The sequence below is a fragment of the Drosophila hydei genome, unplaced genomic scaffold, assembly GCF_003285905.1.
Source record: "Drosophila hydei strain 15085-1641.00,03,60 unplaced genomic scaffold, DhydRS2 tig00008114-arrow-pilon, whole genome shotgun sequence".
In the NCBI taxonomy this organism is placed as follows: domain Eukaryota; kingdom Metazoa; phylum Arthropoda; class Insecta; order Diptera; family Drosophilidae; genus Drosophila; species Drosophila hydei.
This window is the reverse complement of record NW_022045827.1, coordinates 149,363-164,303: the sequence shown is the minus strand read 5'-3', so window position 1 is coordinate 164,303 and position 14,941 is coordinate 149,363. Positions and strand designations below refer to the sequence as shown.

Here is a 14,941-nt window from a genome sequence, read left to right as displayed (position 1 = left end):
TCAATTATATACATTTATAATTGAGAATTTGACTAGAGTAATTGTTAAGAACATTGCAATTGATAAATATTTGATATATAACTAAATTGTTAAGGAGGAATGTGCTTAGGGCTCCTTGACTGAAAAGCAAAGCAACTGCAGGCGCATATTCCGTTTAACACGTTCCAAAATCTCATCTGCTTTGCGCTTTTGTTCGCCATTGAGTGGCGGACTTATAGCCTCCAAGGCCTCCATGAAATAGTTTCTATAGATAGAATGATATATAGAGTTATTAACAGGTTAAAGAAGAAGAATAGCATTTAACTCACTTGGCCGTCTCATTGGCATAGTTATCGAGCGCATCACGCAGAAGTCGTATATCCACATGCGCCTGAATAGCGCCCGTGTAGCTAAAGTGCTGTACACAGCTCATTAGTCGAGCCAACTCCTCTGATATAGTCTGCACAATGGACTCCAAAATGGGACGCAGCAACGTGGGCGAGATGTTGTAGATTTCGGAGTAGACACCCACAAGATTGTCCAAACACTCATGCGCATACGGACGCAATTGCCCCAGGCCAATTTCCATCTCGTGATCCCATTGAAAACGACCCAAATACATGGATGGTTCGATGGTACCCACCAATGGATCACCCTTATGCTCCACATACTCTTCCAACAGATTGGTAAACAACTGATTGGCATTATAGCGAGCCGTCTCAATGGCCAAAGTGGGCAATGGATAGCCATAGCGCACAAAGACTTCGCCAATGTGTGCAAAGAAGGTCTTGTTGCAATACGCATAGTTGGCCAGGCAGCAGAGCATGCGCTGCTCCCAGTTGACAGCAGCGCCTCCACCACCAGCACCAGACACCGATTCCGGCTGCTGAGCATTGGGAAAGCCCAGCAGCTGCGAAACATTATGCGTGGGCGTCTCATCGTCATGCGAGGGATAAGCTAGTTCGGCAATAATGCCACTAAAAGCGGACAACAGCTCTTGAAGGCGTTGTGTCACCTCGCGCTGTCCATCCGAATGGGGCTCTAGCAAGTTGCCCTCACGCACCTCTGGCTGCATGCACACCGACTGTACCTCGTCCAAAGTTTCCACCAGCAGCGTTTCCAATGCAGCTGGCAGTTGCGTTGCACCAGGGTAATCCTCTACAGTGGTTTCCCATGTCTCCTGTGCGCCCAATTTCTTGCAACGATCGGTGGCGCGTTTAAATATGATGGAGAAGCAAAACAGACGCACTTCATCAATAAGTTTCTGTATAATGTCAAGTGCATCCGACGGCAGATCCAGCCCAATCAGAGTAGCATATGCGATGCGCGTGTAACGCAAGCATTGCGGAATCCACGGCAAGAAGTGATGCGTAGCTGATGATGAGCCAATTGGCCAGGATATGCCACTCGACTGACGTAAAGCACGCTGATCAGCAGCAATGAGAATGGCCAAACGCAGATAAATACAGAACTTCTCGATGGCTGTTAAAACCATACGCTTAAAATCGCCCGGTTTGGGATCATGAGGTCCACGTAATTCGCCTGTAAAATACAGTTGACCCAGGCGCCACAGATCGGGCAGCTGGGAGGCGGCTATGTCGCAAAGCTCCTCGCAAAAGTTAACACGACTCGGTGCCTGATTCGGATCGCGGTTCTTTGTCTTCTCCTGTGCCGCTGCATCCTTAGTGGTGTACTGATCAAAGGTTTGACGGAAAGTAGATTCCAAGTACTTGGCACGTGCCTCGATGGCATCCCAGGCGGGATCCGTATTGCGCAACCGATCGCCAATAGCAGTGCCGCTCTGTTGCAACTCCAGGCTAGTCAGCGCCTTGATTAGTTTCTTTTGCTGCTCTACGCTCTGCGGCATCTTTACCACCTTCTCGTGCAGTTGTCTACGGATTAACAAAATGCGCTGATCCACCTCCTCGAGCACTTGACGAAATATCGCCAGCTCCGTTTTTCCAAACAAATTCTTAGCACGCGAATAATCATTGACCACAATATCATATTCCCCTGCCTTGGCACGTCGATCCACGCTGTTGGGCAAGCAGAAGAGAAACTTGTGACGCGATAGGGCAAAGAGCACAGAGCGTGTCGAATCTGCCTTCTCCTTCCGCACAAGTACATCCGTAAAAATCTTTTGCGATTCACTAATGGAGTCTGCAAATGAGAAGATGAACTGATATACTGATATAGGCATATATGTAAGAGCTACTCACTTTCAATGGACTGTTCGAGTATACTGAAGGGCTCCTTGCCGTACAGCTTGACATCCTCTTGAAATTTATCCCGTATATTCATCAGCGTATCCAGTTGATCGATAACAGAGCCCGCATTAGATTTTAGAAAAGAAAGTTGTCCTTCCTTCTGACTCTCGACTTTTCGCTTGAGATATGCCAGTCCCGCCTTTAAGTCCTCAAATGAAGTGGCCAGGTGATTCTCGAGCATAAACCAAGCAGGTGAGAAGTTTTCCTGTGACAAGTCGCCGCAAGCATCAGGAAACAAATCACGCAAGTCTTCTGGAATTTTTTGTTCATTTCCCTCAATGGAGAGGCCCAAGGGATCTTCCTGAGTTAAGCCCGATTGCGTAAGAGTGCGTCGTCCCCAAGCAAAGTTTTGCGATGGCGACTCCTCTATCCACACAGCCGACTCCTTGAGAGGTCCAATTGTTTCATGGTATGCACGAAATTGAACCGTAGATGTGCCCACACCACCGCTTATGGTAGTGACTATAATATCACCTTTGCCCTTGGCTGGGCCAGTGCGTGCTATGATTTTGTTAGGCGATTTCCACTCTGCCGACAACAGGCAGTCGGAGCCACAGATTTTGAGACCTAAATATAAGTCAAAATAATATCCGGAAACAAGCGTTGATGACAAATGCTTTAAATACCAATCAGATCCTGCACACGACTGCCTAGAAATTCGCCACGTATGATAACGCGTGTCCCGGGCGGACCCTCCTTAGGTGATAGACCCGTAACCACTGGCTGCGGGGCCATCGCGTACAATTTAAATAATAATAATAATAAGTGAACAACGCCTACAGAAATGCAGCCGGATCAACAAATTCGATGTTTTTTCGATAGGTGTACACTTTTACCAATAATATTATCGACAGTGTGTACACACGCACAGCTGATTAATAACTAAGCCGAACAGCTGTTTATTTACCTCGGCGTTGATTACAGTAGGAAAATGGATGACGTCGCCAGCGCGCAAAGCGAAAATGAAAATTTGCGTAAAATTCGTAATCGTTTAATGAAATGGGAATCCCAGAGCGATCCACTGGCAGCGCTAAGCGCACAGCAGGAAGAACATTTGGATGTGCTCACCAATTTATGGAGCGACGACGAAATGATGGTATGCTAAAAACCAATAGACACGCAGGCCAAAACAAATTATTGATATTGCCTTTTTGATTTATTCGGTGACAGGTGACGTCGGGGTACACGCGTACTGAAGTGCACAACACAGTGGAAGACAGTAATGAGGTGGACAAGAAGCTTCCCCCCGACGGGTTGCAAAATACAAATGATTTTCTACTCTGGTTTGTGAACGTCAACGCAGAGATCGAGCTACGTGGCGATGCAAATTATCACAAGTATTTGCAGCAATTGCAGCAACGGAAGGCGGAATGTGCTCACATGCTCGATCAAATCTCTGTGGCCATGGATCGATTGAGTGCGCTTAGCGCTGAGTATGAGTTTGTCTCGCAAAAAACAAGCGCTCTGAACATGGCTAGCGAGCAGTTGATTGATGAGCAACAAAAGCTACAAGAGCTAAGCAATGAAATTCAGCGACGTTTGCATTTCTTTAGTCAAGTGGAGCTGCTCAATCAACGCCTGCAAAGTCCAACTTTATCCGTGGCGAGCGAAGCTTTTCGCGAATGCCTAAACAAAATTGATGACTGCTTGAATTATCTAGCTGAGCATGTATGTAGACTGCTTACTTCGTTGACTATCTAATAATATTGCTTTGTTTTAGCCTAATTTCAAGGATGCAGCTGCCTATAATGTGAAGTATAAACAGTGTCTGGGCAAGGCGACGGCTCTGGTGCGCAACTATGTTGTGAATGTCATCAATCAAGCAACGGAAGCGACTTTACATCCACGTAATAACAGCAGCGATGCGTCTCTACAAGCACCTGATGCCGCGTTCGCCTTATACTATGGCAAATATCAATCAGCGGCTGCAAAAGTCAAGCGTGTTGCACAGCTCATCGAGTCACGATTGGAGCACAGCAGCAGCAGCGAATATAACCAGCTAATGACAGATTTACAGCAGCATTATTTGGCACAGCGAGCAAGTGTTATGTCACCGGCTGTTAACCAATCTATACAAAATGTAAAGAACGCTCACAAGGGCGATCATTGTTCGCTGACACGCAGTGCATGCGCATTTCTCGTCCACGTCTGTCAGGATGAGCAGCGGTTGTATTATCAGTTCTTTGGCACAGGCGCCACGCATCTAACGTGAGTCCAACTAGTCAAAAAACTCAACTCACTGAATTAACTTACGTATTTTTCTGTAGTGTATATTTGGAGGGTTTGTGCACTATTCTATATGACACCTTGCGACCTTTTATTATTCACATCAACCACTTGGAAACGCTTGCAGAGATTTGCTCCATCCTGCGCATCGAAATGCTCGAAGAGCATGTGCAACAGAATCGTAAGTATGGAGGGTATTTTTCTTTTTAGTGAACTATATAGATAATCTAAATTATATAAAGCCAGTGGATTGGAGGCATTTGCCACTATAGCTCATCAGCTGCTGCAGGATGTTCAGGAGCGATTGGTTTTCCGTGCACATTTGTATTTACAATCCGATATACAAAACTATAATCCTTCAACGGGTGATTTGGCCTATCCAGAGAAGCTGGAAATGATGGAGGTAAGTGTGCTTAAAATGTTTGCAAAAATATCCGAGTTTTATAAATTAATTTATAATTCCAACAGAGTATTGCGCTATCGTTGCAAGAGCCTATTCAACTACGTCGCTCAGACTCACGCGCCTCCATGATGTCCAGCGAAGCGGAGAGCGTGGACACCTCATACAAAATCAAACAAATGAGTAGGTTCTTAGAATCTCGCCAAGAGAAGAGATTAATTTATATATAATTTCTAGACTCGCCCGCTGATTTGCATGGCATGTGGTATCCAACAGTGCGACGCACATTGGTTTGCCTCTCCCGGTTGTATCGCTGCGTGGATCGACCCATCTTTCAGGGTCTGTCTCAAGAAGCGCTCAAACTTTGCATACAGAGTGTGTCGCAAGCAGCGATTAAAATCTCAGCAGCCAAAACACCGATTGATGGCGAACTCTTCGAAATTAAGCACTTGCTTATATTGCGTGAACAAATTGCACCATTTCGTGTTGACTTTACCATCAAGGAAACATCACTGGACTTCAGCAAGGTGAAGACGGCTGCCTTTGGTTTGCTGCAAAAGCGCAAGCAGCTTTTCTCCATGGGCAGCAACAATGCGCTGCTTGAATTTTTGCTCGAGGGCACTCCACAGATCAAGGAGCATTTACTGGACTCGCGTAAAGAAGTGGACCGACAGCTGAAGACAGTTTGCGAACAGTATATTAAAGATGCAGTACATATGCTTGTAGGTCCCCTTATCACATTCCTGGACAAAGCACAAGCACTGCTGGCAACGAACACCACAACTCCGGAGACCGCAGCGGGCAAAGTCAACTATGTGCTTCGACAAAGTAACTGGGCGAGTCCACAGCAAATTAGTAGCATTATCCAAGAGACACAGCGTCTAATCAAGTCTAAGTTGGCGGTGCTGCAGCGTGCGATGCAACTATATTTGAGCAATCGTGATACAGAGTTCATAATCTTCAGGCCTATACGAGTAAGTTGTATGTCCCATTGGATTGAATTGCCAATTGTAAACATGTTTCCTTGCAGAACAACATCATTCAAGCCTTTGTAAAACTGGAGCAATTGCTGACAACAAATGGCTATTCAGCTGATGACATGATAATCACGAGCTGTCCTTCTGCCGAACAGGTTTCCATTTTATTGTCAAGTGCCAGCATTTTAGCCGCCGAAGGCGTGGCAAGCTTTGCAGCCGCAGCACGAAAGATAAGCACATCATCATCTGTAGAAGGTGCAGCAACTGGTCGAAAGCTGAGCACCATATCCAACAAGGCAGAGCAAGCACAAGCTGTGGTTGTAGAGGAGACCGAAGTGGAGCCAGATACTAAGCAGAACATAATATCAGAACAACCAGAGAATGTGTCTGTACAAAAAACAGTTAACGAGGGGCAAACTATGGTGACCAGCACCGAGTAGTATGCAATATATGTAACCTATGTAACCTTACCATTACCCTCACCTATGTATGTATTTATAAAGCTAAAGCGATTCAACATGTATATTACAGTTTATTCTACCCAAGTAGAGCTAATCAATCGAGCCAGTTTCTACAACCGAGCTAAGAGATATTTTGAAACCGGCTCGATTTTGAATTATATTTGCTAAGAGCAGCCTTAAGCATGCAGAGAATGTGACGAAGTCAAAGTAAATTATCAACATTAAACATAAATTACAAACAATATGATGAATTGGTTTACCTAAATATCTAAACATATAACAAGAGGCAGCGCACGCTGGCTGTTGGTCAAGTGATGGATATGTTTCCGTTTCGAATCTTTACACTAAGATAGTAAGCATTTGTCTTTCCCATTTGCTTGCTGTGGATCGCGACCACCCACAGTCGTAACGCGTTGGGCAGATGTTGTTGGCGTTGTTGCTCCGCGACGATTGGTTTCAGCTGCGTCATCTTGTTCCATAATAGATAAAGCCAGAGCATGCGCCAGAGCCTCGTCTTCAGTCTGGCAAATTTGATTTAAATATTAAGATCGACGTCTTTTCTCTTCTTCTTATTTATAACTCTTACCATATTTCCTTGAATATTTTGCACTTGAGTGCGTTGTGCAACAGCTGTAGTGGCTGCAGGCACTTGCCGAGCTTTGGTATTTACTTGTGCTTTGCTTTGAAGTCGCTTTTCAGCTGCCTGCGCTGCCATTGCACGCGTATCGGAGAATATTTTAAAAATACCCTGTGATGTGCCAGCTGAAGTTGAAGTAGAGGTAGTAGAGACTGGCTTACAGTCATGGTCACTGGTGTGGCGATGACGTAGACAAAAGTTTAATTTGCATTGTGAACACTGAACGGGTATCAGCTCTTTGCGTTTGCAGCCCTTGGCATGACAGCGATTCGTGTAGATTTTTTTGCTATCCGATTTGCATTGCTTATCTATATGCTGGCTAACCGTTAGGTCGGGCTCCACTCCCGGAGCTGTGGGCACAGGCTCTCCGCACAGCGGACATATGGGCACTTGAAAATTCTTCTTGTGAGCACCAGGGCAATTGTGACGTTCGTAGTTGTAGTGGCTGGCACAGAACACCTTATCGCATGAGTCACACTTAACAGGCAGGAAGTCTACCATAAAACAATTATGTTTACATTAATTTAATTAAAGGCTGCAAATTCCCAATAGGCCATACACACCTAATCTGTTGCATGTGGGTTCGTTGCAGTGTTGGCCCAAATGTGGAAACTCCATTATTACGTACTAACTTCGTTGCTCAGTTGCTTGTGATGAAGTAAATGCTGAATATGCTTTGTGACTGTTTTTTATAATAATTCTAAAATTGACTGAAAATTCCAGAACGCGCTCGACACAATGACTACACAATATTCACAGTGCGATTTCACCATTCGCAGTAAGCAGCCTCTATTTGCCATTCACCATAAAACAGTTACAGCTAAGAAATCGTTATCGACATTGTACCGCTAAGTCGCCGTTGATATTTAAGTTTAGTAACATTTGCATACATACATATTTACAAATTTATTCATTTTAATTTTATGTTGTGTTGTCATGTTACAAAAGGTTTTCAGAATATACATAAATATATATTAACCAACAACAAGGATGGGAAAATTCATTTCCCAATTCAATCACTTAATTACATTTTTGTATTTGTTTCTTGCATATTCATTTAATAACTGGCTTCATTGAAGTTAATTTTTTTTTGTTTTATATAATACCGAATATAGATTGAGAATAATTTCGCGCTCTGCGACAAGTAGACTACGCCAAACGTCTATAATAAACATTCTTTAAATTTGTATACATTTACAAAAATAAAAGCAATAATTGCAATAATAATAATAATTACTGTGTAAGAATAAAAATATATATATATATATATATATATATATATATATATATATATATATATATATATATGTGTGTGTTTTTGAATGCATCGGTTAGCGTTAGGATATTCCCAAAAGCAACAGCAGCAGCGACAACTTTTGCTCTTTTTTTCTTATTGGCTCAATTTTTAGATCAACCTTTTATAGATCTTCACTGATGACAAATTTGGTCCCGCACACACGCATAGATAATTAAATAATTACATATATTCAGCTAAATGCCGCTTTGCTGTTTAGGTAAACATTTTGGAAATGCATCTGATGAATTGAATTCGAAGTTAAACGATTTCTCTGGCGAATGGAGCGAATGCCTCCCAGTAGCTGATAATCTGAAAAATGTAAGGGCATTAATGTAATGTAATAAATTAATAAATAAATCCATAATTTCACCTGTTGCTGGTGCGCCATTTGGACTTCTATATATTTTATAATGTTAGCTTTGAAGTCTTTCACTCTGCTTAGCTCGAAGCGCTCCATTTCTCGCTTTATTTCGGACGAAATATCATCGAATTGCTGCTGACAACGTTGCACCTTGCCTTGCCACTATAAAAAAGACATCATTGTAAAACACATGGTTCCATATATAAAATTTTATGTCAAACCTCTTCGACCTCCTGTTGTGCCTGATCTAGTTTGTCAGCACGATTGGCCAATTCGAACCGTCCGCGATTCTCGCGTCGTTTCGAAAGTTGCATTTGTGCATATTGCCAGTTTTGAAACGCTTTTACACGCTCATGGAAAATGCACTTGATTGCACCGAATAGACCCAAATAGTCTTTTATGAACTCGGCGAGAATATAGAAGTCCGAGTTTGCCTGCTCGGAGCGTAGGAGTTCAATCTTTTCCTCCACATCGGCGAGATTGGAGAGTGCGCGAGAAAGTCCCGTGTGTTCCTCACAGGTACTCAGCATGGCCGCCGATTTAGCTACTAAGCCAGTCAGTACGGACAGCTCCCGGCGTGAGGAGACGAGCGATTTCAATGCTGATGAAAGCTTTTGTAGATTTGAATCCAGATGTTCTACTTCAGTTATCTTGTCATCGAACCATGGATCATTCTCATCCATTTTGTACGTAATCTTGTTAACTGTTTCGCCGACTTTATTAAATAGTCGTATAACGCCTGCGCCGCTTAAAGCGGACGTATTCACCGCTCGAGGCAGCTCTTGATCACTCTCCAAAAAATTGATAAAATCTAAATCGACGCGCAGGACCGGATGCTGTGCTGTACGATGAACGAACCGCTCGAGTGCAGCCCGTCGTATCTCGATCCATTCCTGATTGATCGGTGTGCCAGGTTCGGTTTGCTGTGGACTCATTTTAACTTTGGTACTGCCTATAATATTCTTCGATGGCGCCGGCGGTATAATGCGACCCATTCGCAAATACTTGTTGACCAAAAGATCATGTATACCCAAGAAATCGCTAAAGCGGCGCAAAGTGCTAAACTCATTGCGCTTGAATTTTGGAATGTTTGTTTTCGTTGTCACTCTATTATTAATACGTAAATTGCAATTAAAAAAGTAAAGCGTGATAAGGCTGTGACTCACTTGTATGCCAAATAGGAGCTCATTCCATCCCCCACCTTTTGGGGATCTGATATGACAATTTGAACGAAGTAGTCACCATCGTCTGTCAGCACTTCTTCCAAATTGCTTGCCGATATACGACGCTGTACAAATTATATATAAACATTTATAATTATCTTAAACTAGAGATGAACTGCACAGCGATAAGTTGCCTGCCTAATCGCATAGAGGGGCGTCAGCGAGACGTTTTGTGACGTTGTCACAAATCAAACAAAGCACGCGAACATTGTAAGCAAAAGATAAAACAGCTCAGACGCCGCCCCATTTGCGACCCATGAAATTATGCTTAATTGAATAAATATTTGTTCGCTGCTTGCTTACATGCACTTCGCTCGGTGTCATTGCCGATACGAATAAATCATTTTCCTGCTCCAATGTTACGCTGCCCGGTGCTGGGACCTCCTCTTCGTCGGATGCACCCGATACTGAACCATTGTTAATGTCCACATCGGCAAATTCTCGACTGTGCTCAGGTGTTGCCGCTGTTTCGACTTCCATTGTGCAACGACTCAATAAATATTAATTAAATGCGTTGCGCTAGCCGTGGCTCTAATTGTAATTATTGGAATTTTTTGTCGCCCTGCTCGATAGCCGCAAGACAATGGCTTTAGCAATAATATCGATATCTGGAATGCAATGCAAAGCGTGACCAACCTCTGAAAAAGCTCCAAAACATATATCAACAGCTTAAAATACTATAACTTGCAGGTATTTATTTTTTTAGTATATAAAAAAAACATCTAATTACAACTTTTGATTGGCTGAAATCCACGATATAAACGAGGACACCTGAACGTAGACAGAAGGTGAATTGGCCTGTCCACATGGCATCTTTCCCCAGGACACAATGCCAATCAAAACGTTGCCTTGCACCAATGGTCCACCCGAGTCCGAGGTACAAATGCTGACGCCTCCAGTCAAAGGACCTGTGCATATATTAGTGTTATGCACAGCCTTACCCAGAGCTTTTTCACAGGGCGCGACGTTTACGATAGGAATATTTGCAGCAACTTGCAAATTACTGGGGTACGAAGGTGAATTTGTCGTCGAGGTGCTTCCCCAACCATAAAGATTTGCAGTACCAGTTGGTATTACTCCGGATTTGGGAAGATTTACAGGAGAGACAGCAGCGGTCCATGTGAATGCAGTAGGCGTATAAACCATGCCAATATCGTAAGGCACCGTTCCGCCCGTATACAGATTATTGATGACAAAGTAAGTAATGCTACGTTTCTGTGTAGTTGAAGCAGTTCCTTGCACTGCATTGCTGCCCGCTACCAATGTGCTTCCAAGGACCTGGGCGCTATTCGTCAAACAGTGAGCAGCGGTAACCAACCAGTTGGCATTCAAAATGCTAGCAGCACAGTAATGGGTACCTTGATACTGCATAGACACCGCATAAGGAGCGCTGTTGACAGAGGCCGTTGTGCCACCCACAACTCGACCATTGGGACTCAGGTTATCCGAGGTGGAACGGACAACAGCTGCCGACACATGGCAGAAGCCAAAGAATAGGCAACAGATAATTAAATACAAGCTCGAGGCTTTCTGACCGTACAGCAACATAATTTCCGAGGAACTGTTTACAATTGTCTTTATCGAGCCGTTTAAATTAAAAATGAGATACGAATTAAACGCAGCGTAGGTAAATGATAAGAACTTTCAATTTGCACCTTCGTAATTATAGATAAGCGTTTTATTTAATTGAAAAGGTGATAATGTTCATTATAATAACTAGCTAGCAAAAAAGGTGAACCCTATTTATAGTTATTATTATTATTGAAAGTGACATTTAATTATTTAACTACAAATAAGCCGAATTCATACATCATAAAATAATGTCAAATATGTAGAAAAAGGCAATAAATAATAAAATTAGGAATTGGCTTACTAACAAGCTAAATATATTAATTATTAAAAAGTAAAAAAAAAGTGCAATAAATTAAGTCAAATTCAAGTGGTTTCATAGAAATATAAATCAATATATAGATAAGAGTTCATTACAATTACAAACAAGACAGATATCTTAAGTGGCCTATTTACCTTTTTGATTCACTGATAAGCCTTAATATCACCTTAAAATCACTAAATTGAGCAAATATTGCGACACTTAAAAGCCAAACATTTTTTTTTGAATTCTTACATTTTTGGCCGTTATTGCTGCTTTCTATACAGTATAAAACTTAGTATTTTGTATGCGTCATGATATTGGTATTTTTGCGTTCTGTGCAGTTTGGTCAACTGACTGTACGATTAACTTATCGATGTTGTATATCGATAGCCATCCCTACAACTGACTCAGATCGACTTGGTGGCTGACTTTTTCTACGAAAATTTTGTTAATACTACTACGTTAATAATTGAATTTAGTGCTAAGCGAAACCAGATTAAAAAGTGCGTGCATCGATATATATATGAAAAAAATACAAAGTGCAACGTGTACAATAGAAGCCGCATAAGTAACACGCCCCAATAGCAAAACAATAGGTGGGCGAAAGAGAGAGAGAGAGAGTGAACAAGAGAGAGGCGAGGAGAGGTCAGCAAACTCGCAATTAAGAAAAAGTCGACACGTACAAGAGTTGAAACCGTAGCAGCAGCAGCACAAAACCGAAACAGAAATAAGTAAACATGTCATCCGGCGATTTTGGCAATCCGTTGCGCAAATTCAAATTGGTGTTCCTTGGCGAGCAGAGTGTGGGTAAAACGTCGCTGATTACACGCTTTATGTATGACAGCTTTGACAACACCTACCAGGCGACAATTGGTATTGATTTTCTATCTAAAACGATGTACCTGGAGGATCGGACGGTGCGATTGCAATTGTGGGATACAGCCGGTCAAGAGCGATTCCGTTCGCTAATACCCTCCTACATACGCGACTCGACAGTCGCTGTTGTTGTCTATGATATCACGAATACAAACTCATTCCATCAGACCTCCAAATGGATCGATGATGTTCGTACAGAGCGTGGCAGTGACGTCATTATCATGCTCGTTGGCAACAAAACGGATCTGTCCGACAAACGTCAGGTGTCCACCGAAGAGGGTGAACGCAAGGCGAAAGATCTAAATGTGATGTTCATCGAGACCAGCGCCAAGGCCGGTTACAACGTGAAACAATTATTTAGACGTGTGGCAGCTGCGCTGCCTGGCATGGATTCAACGGAGAATAAACCTTCGGAAGATATGCAAGAGGTTGTGCTTAAGGATTCGCCCAATGAGACTAAGGACCCCGAAGGTGGCTGCGCCTGCTAGAACTGGCCAATTACCCAAACTAATCCTCGATCCAAAAACCACAACTACAACCACCAGCCTCCTTTTACCCGCACACTGAACTCCGCTACGACCTCGACAACCTTCGCACTTTGATACACGCTGGCACAACCAGGTGTGTAGACCAGGTGTGTGTGGGCAACGGGCTTCAGCAACAACAAGAACAATGATGATAATGATGATGATGATGATGATGCTTAAAAAAGATTGAAAAAATAAAAGAAAACCTAAACCAGGCTAAACATGAGATGCACACAGATAAACACACGATTTTATGTTTAAGTTTATTTATATATACAAGATTAAAAAGGAACATAACTTAAAGAAAAACGTATAAAACGAAAATGATAGCAAAACATAAATAGACTAAAAACTAATTTAACGCAATCGGCTAAATATGTACGTTAAATCAAATTGCATTGCAATATAAGTAAGCGCCTAGTCCTAATCCAAGCTAAAATGATGAGTTAAGCTATGTTCAGACGTGCCTCGGCCGGGGCCTTAACAAACATTCAGTATATTTTAACTAGTTTATTGTAAAATGTAGCCTGAACCTAAAACTAATGACAGCTACAGTGGTCGCTCCCAAAGTAAAACATTCATTTTCTATACAAAACTCAAATGCATGAGTAAATAATATGACAAAAAAATGTGAAAATTATCCAAATTAATGAAATTGATTTAAACTGGAGTGTAATATAATGTGCTTGCTAACAACTACAGTGATCGCTCGTTAATTTGAACAGTTAACGTTTAAAGCTAATTTTTATTTGCTAAAAAATATTCAGTTATCAAAATACGAATACAAAATATTTGAAAACGAAGAAGAGCTAAAACATCTCGCTTTACTGATAAGAAAATAAGGTTTTGTTAATCTTTATTGCTCAGCAGTTTGCCGTAGATTTCAATGTATCTAACTTGTACTACAGTATGATATGATATATATATTTATTTTGTATACCATAGTATATCATGCATACTATATATAAATATCATACTATAGCATTTCCCTAGCCTAACTGGCACGTGTGAACACAGCTTAACCTACTCTCTCTCATAACTTGTACTTACACAAAAAAATTATAGAGAAAAGAGAATGAGAATGGAAAAAAGAAAAGAGAAAAGCAAACAAAGTTTAGAAACACACGCAAAGAACATTCCAAAGTAGTGTGCTGGTTGCCCTTATTTCCCCCTCCACCCCTTGACCCACAGATACCATTGAGAGCCAGCTTGTGTTCAAGCCGAAACTCCACTCGCCTCACCCCTGCCTTGACGGATCATCATACTCCCGCTGAATAACCGAGGTCCCATTTATGACTAAGCTCCCGTTTTGTTTGCGATTTCTGTTTGTGTTTAAAGACCTATTTTTTGTTTGTTTTTGTTTATTTTTGTTTTGGGATCGGCGCAGAACTTGGCATCTTATGAATAAATATATATGATATGTATTTTTATGAAACAGGCAGTGTAAACAATTAACAATTTATAAAAAAAAAACAACAATATTAACAATTTTTGCTTCGATTAGCGAGAGAGAATTTTGTGCATTTTTTACGCAAACAAGCAAAAGCAAAAGCTTACAAAATTTATAAAAACAAAAACAAAAAAATACGAAACGCAATTTTTAATAAATCAAATTATGAAAAACTAAACATAATAAGTATTAGCAATAAATTAAAAAAGAAAAAACAGAAAAAAACTAAAGCAACATTTTTTTAATGAAAATATTCGACTTTGACTTTGAAAGTTAGAAAAATATTGCATAAGCTTTCAAACCGACCTTGTATATTTGAATATATATATTATATATCATATCTATATATGAGTGACTCACCCTAAACGTGTCTCATTCTTATCGAAG

The 14,941-nt window shown here is 41.6% G+C and overlaps 6 protein-coding genes across 6 annotated transcripts; 2 read left to right on the top strand and 4 right to left on the bottom strand.

The window, feature by feature from the left end:
• Positions 1-74: 74 nt before the first annotated feature.
• On the bottom strand, positions 75-3,059 carry LOC111595011 (exocyst complex component 2). The gene is made up of 4 exons (XM_023308517.2): positions 2,873-3,059; positions 2,199-2,813; positions 309-2,139; positions 75-244 (listed from the first exon to the last, which is right to left on the bottom strand). Exons 1-4 carry the CDS (start codon positions 2,979-2,981, stop codon positions 106-108), a joined length of 2,694 nt encoding a protein of 897 aa, XP_023164285.2. The 5' UTR covers positions 2,982-3,059; the 3' UTR covers positions 75-105.
• A 41-nt stretch (positions 3,060-3,100) lies between these two features.
• LOC111595010 (conserved oligomeric Golgi complex subunit 3) lies at positions 3,101-6,554 on the top strand. Its single transcript, XM_023308516.2, has 8 exons — positions 3,101-3,342; positions 3,417-3,914; positions 3,967-4,454; positions 4,514-4,653; positions 4,715-4,875; positions 4,941-5,055; positions 5,110-5,846; positions 5,903-6,554. The coding sequence occupies exons 1-8, from the start codon at positions 3,178-3,180 to the stop codon at positions 6,287-6,289; spliced, it is 2,691 nt and encodes an 896-aa protein (XP_023164284.2). The 5' UTR covers positions 3,101-3,177; the 3' UTR covers positions 6,290-6,554.
• Positions 6,329-7,732, bottom strand: LOC111595015 (AN1-type zinc finger protein 2A). The gene is made up of 3 exons (XM_023308522.2): positions 7,511-7,732; positions 6,897-7,441; positions 6,329-6,831 (listed from the first exon to the last, which is right to left on the bottom strand). Exons 1-3 carry the CDS (start codon positions 7,563-7,565, stop codon positions 6,655-6,657), a joined length of 777 nt encoding a protein of 258 aa, XP_023164290.2. The 5' UTR covers positions 7,566-7,732; the 3' UTR covers positions 6,329-6,654.
• A 532-nt stretch (positions 7,733-8,264) lies between these two features.
• On the bottom strand, positions 8,265-10,434 carry LOC111595012 (sorting nexin-2). Its single transcript, XM_023308518.2, has 5 exons — positions 10,132-10,434; positions 9,772-9,893; positions 8,827-9,712; positions 8,615-8,767; positions 8,265-8,553 (listed from the first exon to the last, which is right to left on the bottom strand). The coding sequence occupies exons 1-5, from the start codon at positions 10,306-10,308 to the stop codon at positions 8,503-8,505; spliced, it is 1,389 nt and encodes a 462-aa protein (XP_023164286.1). The 5' UTR covers positions 10,309-10,434; the 3' UTR covers positions 8,265-8,502.
• Positions 10,435-10,499: 65 nt separating this feature from the next.
• LOC111595014 (trypsin) lies at positions 10,500-11,417 on the bottom strand. Its single transcript, XM_023308521.2, has one exon. The coding sequence runs from the start codon at positions 11,374-11,376 to the stop codon at positions 10,555-10,557; it is 822 nt and encodes a 273-aa protein (XP_023164289.2). The 5' UTR covers positions 11,377-11,417; the 3' UTR covers positions 10,500-10,554.
• A 649-nt stretch (positions 11,418-12,066) lies between these two features.
• On the top strand, positions 12,067-14,175 carry LOC111595016 (ras-related protein Rab6). Its single transcript, XM_023308524.2, has one exon. The coding sequence runs from the start codon at positions 12,439-12,441 to the stop codon at positions 13,063-13,065; it is 627 nt and encodes a 208-aa protein (XP_023164292.1). The 5' UTR covers positions 12,067-12,438; the 3' UTR covers positions 13,066-14,175.
• The last annotated feature ends 766 nt before the right edge of the window (positions 14,176-14,941 follow it).